Source organism: Carlito syrichta, unplaced genomic scaffold, assembly GCF_000164805.1.
Source record: "Carlito syrichta isolate Samal-C Ts95f unplaced genomic scaffold, Tarsius_syrichta-2.0.1 Scaffold313183, whole genome shotgun sequence".
NCBI classification, from domain to species: Eukaryota; Metazoa; Chordata; class Mammalia; order Primates; family Tarsiidae; genus Carlito; species Carlito syrichta.
In genome coordinates, this window is record NW_007257279.1 from 63,301 (window position 1) to 72,471 (window position 9,171).

Below are 9,171 nucleotides of genomic sequence, written 5' to 3' on the forward strand. Positions count from 1 at the left end.
AAATAGCCGAACTCAGTGTCCACGGCCGGTCGAAGTCTTCCGAGGAAGGCACAGCCCCGCGTGTCCTTGAAGCGGACCCACACGTGGGTCGTTTACGGTTTGGGGCCGACAGAAACGTCAAGTTCTGGACCGGAGTTTGTCCACTGCTCCGCCCTCCGGCCGGTGGGGACTCCCGGGGGCGGGGCGAGGAGGCCCCGCCCACGGCCCCGCCCGCTCTGTGACGTCAGGGCGCCCCGCCCCCCGCCGGCGTGATAGCCAATCGGAGCGCCGGGCGGGGCCGCCGGTCCTGCCGGCGTGAGCGGGCGGGCGGCCGGGCGGCTGGGCGCGATGGCAGCGGGCGCGCGTCGGGCCCGGCGGTCCGGCCACGCTCGGGCCCGGCCGCCGCCGCCGGTGAACAACGAGGAGGAGCTTTACGACTGCCCCGACTACTACTACCTGCGCGACTTCCCGGCCTGCGGGGCCGGGCGCAGCAAGGGCCGCACGCGGCGCGAGCAGGAGCTGCGCACAAACCGGCCGGTGCCCGGCGGCCACGAGCGCAAGATCGCGCAGAAGCTCCTCCGCAGCCAGCGCAAGCGGCGCCAGCGCCAGCTGCAGTCCCGGCCGCGCACCCGCCTCGCCTGAGCCCGCCCGCGCCTCCGCCCGGGCGGGGTCGCCCCTGCCGAGGCCGCCGCGTCCGCGCGTGGGGGCTGGGCCCGCGCCCTCCGCGGGCCTCCTGGCGGCCGTGGGGACAGTGTACACCCGACCCGCTGGAACTTGTAGTTGGACGGAAGGGGCTCAGACGTGAAGAAAACGTCTCTTTAAACACACAAGCGAGGGCTTTACTTCCCGGGCTCGTGCTCGATAAGGGCACGATTGATTTGGGTCTTGTCTGATTTTCTACGGGATGCCCAAAGGACCCGATGAAAGTGTTTTCTGCGACTCCAACTGTAACCTGGTCCTCAGGGGGAGAGAATCCGTGTGGGTCGACAGAACCTTTCGACGTCACTGAAGTGAACTGCTTCGATGTGTCTTTTCCTTCCTAACTGTTAGGTCACGTCCAAGTGGGTATGCCTTTTTAGGGTTTGTGATTAAAAGAGAGCAGCCACAATCGTATTTTAGCCCCTCCGGTTTTCTTTCGGTTCCGATGGTAATGCGTTTCACGTCTACAAATATTTGTGTTCTTATCTATAAAGAAGTCACAACGATGAATGGGGGAGCCCAAAGATAGGAATTTGAGTAAGATTTCTACCTAACTGTCATAAACCTCCCCGAAGGTTCAATATTTGCTTATTTCAATAATGTTTATTGGACGGTGTGTCAATCTAAAATAATGAAACGGATCAGAATCTAGTTTAAAGAGCTTATTCACATGAAAAGTTGAAGGACAGCCGCCTGGAAAGCACAGATTCTAGACTGAGTCAGTATTCCAAAATGTGGAAGTTTGAGATCGTTTATATAGACAATTTAGGGAAGTTTAACAGAATGTCAACACCTTCCTATATAAGGCTTAATGCATGCTTGCAAGGATCTGACTGGTTGAGGTGGTCTTTCTGCCCCCATACCCCGGAAAGGCATATTTGACATTCCACACTGTAGATGTAACAGACATGGGGTCTTTCGCACCATCTGATCCGAGTTCTATGCAGGACAATAAAGGAGGCTGTTAATCTATAACAAAGACCAGTGATTGGAGGGGGAGGAGGTCTGGTTGCTTGTCCCCTAGTCATTCCCAGCACTATGGGAGGCCACGGTGGATGGATTGCTAGAGACAAGCCTGGGTAACAAGAGCAAGACCTCGTCTCTTCAAAAAATAAAGTTTTAGCCAGATGTGGTGGCACACACCTGCAGTTCCAGCTGAGGTGGAAGGATCACCTGAACCCAGGAAGTAGAGGCTGTGGTGAGCCATGATCTGTGCCACTACACTATAGTCTGGGTGATAGAGTGAGACCCTAATTTAAAAAAAGAAAAAGAAAAATGAAGCCGGACACGGGCTTAGCCTGTAATCTGTTGGGAGCCGGCCTTGGCGGTCCACCTGATTGACAGGGTCCTGGTGGGCCGAAGACCCCGGGGCCGCAGGGTGAGCCCGGGAAGCTGAGGCCCTTCTGTCTTCCACCTTTGCTGTTTGGTACGGCTGAAGAAATTCTGTGCAGTCGTGGAAGAAAAACATGGCATGTTTATGCGAAGTACTCACACCTAACCTAAGAATGTCATGGTTCATTTTCCCATTTTCCCACTATGCCGCTTGGCCTTTTCTAACATATGCAAGAGTTAAACTCTAAAGCACATCAAGAATGCTTTCTTTCACTTGGTTATAAGTTACTAGATATTGCTTGAATAAAAAATGATATTAGTATATTCACTCCTTATTTGATTTAGAATTATGCAGTTTAGTGTTTAGACATAAGGTTTTTTAGAAGCACAAGTTTATAGTAAGTTCATTATGAGTTCATTATAAGTTCTAACACTTATGTAGGTGATTTATAACACTGTCTTCACAGACTTAGGATATAGATTAATCGTTAAGGTTATTACTTAATTCTATAGTTAAATTTTAAGTAAACATTTATAGAGTGGGTTTTCACTGAATTCATAATATACTAATTAGATACTTTTATGATAATTAACTAAATACAGAAAGCAACCTTGGGGGCCTGGGAAATGTCATTAAAAGCTTCTTTTGAGTTTTCTTTAAAAGTAAACACTACAAGATAAGAAAAAAGTAACAAAGACACCTGGACAAGAAAGGCGATTACAAAGCTTTGAAGGTCGTAAAAGCCCAAAAGAGAAAAACTGCTACATAAAGAGCTGTACACCTGGGAACTTTCTGAAAGCACTTCAAGGACTGTAATTTGGGACTCTTTTGAAGAGAGTTGCTGGTGCTATTCTAGACATAATTGTTTTATCCATGTATTAATCGTAATTGGTAAATGTAATATCATACAAGTTTATATGATCAATATACATATGTATGAGGGTTGTCAAAAATTATTAGGCTCTAGTTATGCTTAGCAAGGTTTTTACTTTGAGTCATTAATTAAGTTTTAATACTATAGTGTTTTAAGCTACTTTGAAGATTGTTTTAAGTTCGTAAGTTTAAGTTCACACAATGATAAAATTGGTGCCTCAAAGATAATAATAATTGCTCAAGTGCCTATCTTAAGACAAAGATGTTTTCCAGGAGGTTGCCAAGCATAAAAAAAAACAGCCTGTAATCCCGTGCCTTTGGGAGGCTGAGGTGAGTGGATTGCCGGAGCCCGCGGGTTCGAGACCCACCCGGGCAGCGAGACCTCATCTCTACAATAAATCAAAAAATCCTCATCTCTACAATAAATCAAAAAATCAGCCGGGCGTGGTTCCGCACGCCTGTAATTCCGGCTACTCGGAAGGCTGAGGAGGAAGGATCGCCGGAGCCCAGCAAGTCGAGGCTGCGGTGGCCGGGAGCGGCCACTGCACTCCAGTCTGGGGCGACAGAGTGAGACTCCAACTCAAAAACAAAAACAAAAACAGAAACAAAAACAGCCAAATCACCATTATCCTAAACTTAAAAGCTCATTAGCAATTATATAACCATAATAATTTTGGTTGTGTTAGTTTTATTTCATTATGTTTAGTTCACTTTATGTGTTTATTCAGAGTAAAAATTAGTATATGTATTTTCACAGTAAGTGACTTTCATAGTTATTCTTTAAATGCTAGCCACTGCTGTTTGGTCAAGTTAATGGACTTCATATTCCTACTATCACTAGGTACAATCTATAGTTTTGTTTTAGTGATTTTAAGGCTTTTTTAATTAGACAAGTGATGTGGACCCAAAATCAAAGTAAACTTTGTATACATTATATTTAGTTTAAGTGAAACTCCTTTTAAACTTATCTCAAGACTCATTAACTGAAAGTAGATAGTGTTTTTGGCTTATTCGTTTCTTCTAAAGACCGCTAGATGGTGGTAACTTTTAAAAGATATGTATGTGAAGGAATTTTCTTTGTCTTGCCCCTTTACGAATAGTATAAAAGCTTTCTGTTAACTAATAAAGGATGTCATCTGTTCAGAAATCAGGTGTCCGAGTATAATATTTTCGTCCTTCACCTATCCGTCTTTCCTTCAAAAAACCTCATGAACCTTGCGGGGCTGGACCCCTTCAGTAATCCCCCGCTTTGGGAGGCTGAGGTGAGTGAATTGCCCGAGCCGCGGGTTCGAGACCCGCCTGGGCAACTTGGCGAGACCTCATCTCTACAATAAATCAAAAAAAAATTAGCCGGGCGTGGTAGCACACACCTGCAGTTCCAGCTACTTGGAAGGCTGAGGCGGAAGGATCGCCTGAGCCCAGCAGGTTGAGGCTGCAGTGGCTGGCAGAGTGAGACTCCAACTCAAAAAAAAAAAAAAATAGAAAAACAAGGAAGAGAGTTATTCTATAATGTAAGAAACAGAAGTTGCAAACATGCTAACTCCACCTCCAGGGCTTCACTTCCTCTTTGGCTTTTAGAGGGTCCTGAAATTTTATTTTGTTACTGAGTTCTCTGCACTGTTGGTCCAACAACAATCCTTTGAGGTAGATGCTGCTATTTTAGAGAAGGGATTCTACAACCCAGAGTGTTCATGTAACTTTCCAGAGGTTGACTGAGCATGGTGGCTCACACCTGTAATCTCAGCACATTGGGAGGTGGGCAAAAGGATTGCCTGAGCCTAGGGGTTCAAGAACAGTCTTGGCAACTTAGTGAGACCTCGTCTTTACAATAAATCAAAAAATATATAGCCAGCCATGGTGGCACACACCCGGGGTTCCTGCTACTTGAAGGGCTGAGGTGGAAGGATTACCTGAGCCCAGCAGATCGTGGCTGTGAGCGTGCCACTGCACTCCAGCCTGGGCGACAGAGTGAGACTCCAACTCAAAAAAAAAAAAATTTCCAGAGGTCACACAGCTAGCTAATTAGTAAGCTAGATGATCTGACCCCAGTACTTGAGCTCGTGACCAAGACTCTGGAGTACATTGTTTAATACAGCAGTAAGTGTTTCATATTTAGTTATACTCAGTTTTCCTGTCAGGTATGATAAATCATACTATATTTGAACAATTTTTTTTGAAAATGGAAACTTTTAAGGAGACTCATTTCCTTCAAACTAACTGATAAAGAAATGTTATTCTTTTCATATGCATTTTAAAATTTTTAATTTTTCCCAAGATTTGAAAGAAGTGCTCCAAACCGGCAGATGCTCAAAAAACATTCATTCTTCCCAGCATCGGTTTTCCTCAACTGTTAGACAATGTTATATGGTTCAGAACCACCCACAAACTCCATGTCCAAGAACAAAGGTTGAGTTACAGTTATAAAATTATGCTGGAAAAGGTAGGCTGGCTTTCCTCTTTCTCATCAGTCTTTACTCAGTCAGGCCTCTGAGCCTAGTGGCGAGTCCCTGGTTATGAGAGAAGGGCGGTGCATTGGAAGGGGCAACCAGCACCCAGCAAACTTCAAATTCCACCAAGCCTCAGTTTTCCCATTTGTAAAATGCAGCCTCGACCTCCTGGGCTGAAGGGATCCACCCTCCTCAGCCTCCCAAGTAGCTGGGACTGTAGGCGCACACCACCACACCTGGCTCATTTTCTTAAATTATTTTGAGAGACTATGTTGCCCAGGTTGGTCTCAGACTCCTTGCCAAGTTTTGCAGGGTATTGATCAAATATACAACTCATTGAACACATTTACAGTCCTGAAAAATAATAGGAGCTCAATGGATGGTAGTTACTTTTAAATGTACAGAATATCATCTCTCCCCTTCTTCCTCTCTAATATGAAGTCAAGTTCTTTCACTTACTACCTTAATTCCATCTTTAAAAATGTCTCCAACCCCCAGTAATAATCCTGGCTGCGGAGTCAAAGTTCATTCTTTCCAGCCTATAGACTTGAGCAAGTTATTAAACCTCTCTAAACATGCTTCCTATAAAATGGAGGTAATCCTAGTACCTATTTCAAGAGTTCTTGTGAGGAGTATGCATATAAAGCTCTTAGTGCCTGATACATAGTAGGCACTAAAATAATTAGTAATAATGTTCCCACTGCCACTGTCTTAGCCCTTCTTCCTTGCCCCTTGTCTGTCTCTGCTAGGTCTTGGACACCATACCTGCATTAATCTTGAAGACCATTTTAATCATATAAAAACCTTCAATGAATTCTCTAACCTGAAGTATAAAAGGCCTAGATGCCTTATAACTGTCCTGGAATTAATCTATTGGATTTTCTTAAATTTGTTTCCACTGCTTATAAAAACATGTCCTGGTTGACACAGGTCTTCTGTCCCTTAAACCCATCAAATTCAATTTTGCCTCTTTGTTGTTTCTTTTTAGAGATAGGGTTGGATTCTGTCGCCTAGACTGGAGTGCAGTGGCGTGATTATAACTATAACCTTTAACTCCTGGGCTCAAGGGATCCTCCAGCCTCAGCCTGAGTAGCTGGGACTCTAAGGGTGAGCCAACAGCCAGACATACCTCTTAATTTGAGTCTGTGCTGTCCTACTTAGCCTGCCTGTTCCCCTATTACAGTGTTAATTTCTGAAATTAATCCCACCTCCCTGAAGCCTTTATCCAACACTGAATGTCCACTCCCTTAAAAGCCTTTAGAACTATAAACACCACTTAACCACTTGTTCGTATAATACTTAGCACCTTTGGATCAACAATTATATTCATTCCTTATTTAGGAATTTAGACCAATTATTATATAATTCATTCTTTTTTTTGGACTGCTATGTGCAAGATACAGTATTTATACAAGTATGCCATAGTTATTCCAAGAAAAACTACATTTAGGGTGTAAGGACTATAATATATATTATCTTAAGCATTTCAGTTCCTCCACAACTCCTGCTGTAAAATACAGCCCACTCAGACATACACCATGTTAAAGCAACACTCTTGAGTTGTTCTTACTAGATTTTGTTCATTTTAGATAATAGAATTTTTAAATTAAATTATGTGATGACTGCAGAAAATATGCATATTCATTATTTATTGATATGTAACAAATTGCTCCAAACCTAGTGGCTTAAATATGAATACTTATTGCCTCAATTTCTGCGGGCCAGGAACCGAGTGGCATAGCTGGATCATTCTGACTCAGGGTGTTTCATGAGATTGCAGTCAAGCTGTGGCTGAGACTATGGTCATCTGAAGGCTGTTTCCAGGATGACTCACCCATGTGACTTGTGACTGGAGGTCACAGTTCCCAGTCACATGAGCCTCTCCATAGGTTGCTTAGATGTCATAGTGTGACAGCTGGCTTTCTCCAGTGAGTCATCTGAAGAGTGAGCATGGAGGAAGCCATAGTATCTTTTGTGATCTAGTTTCCAAAGTTGCAAAGTGTCACTTTTACTTTTTCCTATCAGAAGGTGAGTTATTAAATCTAGACTACATTCAAGGACAGAGAAATTAGGCTCCACATTTTGAAGAGCATGTCAAAGAACTTGTGAAGATTGATTGATTGATTGTCGGAGTCTCACTCTTTTTACCCAGGCTGGAGTGCAGCGGCACGCTCATGGCCACCACAGCTTTGACCTGCTGGGCTTAGGCGATCCTTCTGCCTCAGCCTTCCAAGTAGCTGGAACTACATGCATAAAATATCTCAAGTTGTTAACACTGGTTGCCTTTAGGCAGTGGGACTGGGTGTGGGGGAGGGTGTTAGTCAATATATTTTGGATTTTGAAACAGTTAATGTATTCTATCCAAAAAAAACAAATTAAGAATTTATAAAAAGTTCATTACACTAAGAACAAAAAACTTAGGAAGTAAAAATAAATACCAGAATTCTGCTAAATATTGTTTATAGTTGGCTGGGATAGATTTGTGAAACAGTTAATGTGTATTTACAAAACACGCCCGGCTAGTTTTTGTGATTTATTGTAGAAACGAGGTCTCACCAAGTTGCCCAGGCTGGTCTCAAACCCTGGGGCTCAGACAGTCCTCTCGCCTCGGCCTCCCAAGTGCTGGGATTACAGGCTGAGCCACTGCACCCAGCGTGTGACATATTTTAAACTACCAGAATTCGTTAATTACTGGATGTTCATCTTAGAAAAATTGGAAAATAGGAACAAGGGGAAAAAAAGGAAAAAAGAGAGAAATCACTTATAATTCCACTACTCAATAGATAACATCACTACTTGGGTATGTAAATCCAGTCTTCAAAATATTTATGAACTTTCCCAAAACACTACCTGCTCTTTCATTTAATATATTGTAAAGATTCTTTTCACATTAAATATTCTTTCATCATGTTTTTACTTTATTCATTTACTTATTTTTTTGAGTTGGAGTCTCACTCCTTCACCAGGCTAGAGTACAGTGGCATGCTCACAGCCACTCCAGTGTCGACCTACTGGGCTCCAGCAATCCTTCCACCTCAGCTTTCCAAGTAGCCGGAACTACAGGCACACGCTACCCTGACTGCCTGGCTTTTTAAAAATTTAATTTTATTATAGAGATGAAGTCTCACCATGTTGCCCAGGCTGGTCTCAAACCTGTGGGCTCAGGCAATCTTCTTGCCTCGGCCTCCCAAAGTGGTGGGATTACAGGGCTGAGCCACCATACCCGGCCACATTTTTATTATTTTATCTTATTTCATTTTTTGAGTTGAAGTCTCACTCTGTCGCCCAGACTGGAGTAGTGGCCACTCCCGGCCACCGCTGCTTTGACCTGCTGGACTGCGGCAATCCTTCCGCCTCAGCCTTCCAAGTAGCTGGAACTACAGGCGTGCGCTACCATGCCCAGCTGATTTTTGATTTATCGTAGAGATGAGGTCTCGCCAAGTTGCCCAGGCGGGTCTCGAACCCGCGGGCTCAGCCAATCCACTCACCTCAGCCTCCCAACGTGCGGGATTACAGGCTGAGCCATCGAGCCCAGTTATTTTTATTTTTTAATGGCTGCATACGTTGTGTGTGTGTGTGTGTGTGTGTGTGTGTGTGTGTATAAAACTTAGTAGACTAATTTGATATTGTAGGACACATAGGTTATTCATAGGTTTTCCTCAGTTTATACATTTTGTTAAATGGACATTTCTACAGCTAATTTCTTTTGCAATCATGACTGTTTCTTAAATTCTTAGAAGTGGAATTTCTGGAACACAGTTTGCACAGTTTAAAAATGTCAGATGCCCTATTACCTAATTTGAGCAGAATTTTTTTTTTTTTTTTTTGAGTTGGAGTCTC

At 43.7% G+C, this 9,171-nt stretch overlaps 1 protein-coding gene across 1 annotated transcript; it reads left to right on the forward strand.

Moving 5' to 3' along the window:
• Window positions 1-327: 327 nt before the first annotated feature.
• Window positions 328-621, forward strand: NUPR2 (nuclear protein 2, transcriptional regulator). Its single transcript, XM_008070204.1, has one exon. It carries the CDS (start codon window positions 328-330, stop codon window positions 619-621), a length of 294 nt encoding a protein of 97 aa, XP_008068395.1.
• Window positions 622-9,171: the final 8,550 nt, after the last annotated feature.

Bases quoted from the DNA above. Each gene is read 5' to 3' on its own strand.
- NUPR2 (XM_008070204.1), top strand. From the start codon at position 328: ATGGCAGCGGGCGCGCGTCGGGCCCGGCGGTCCGGCCACGCTCGGGCC.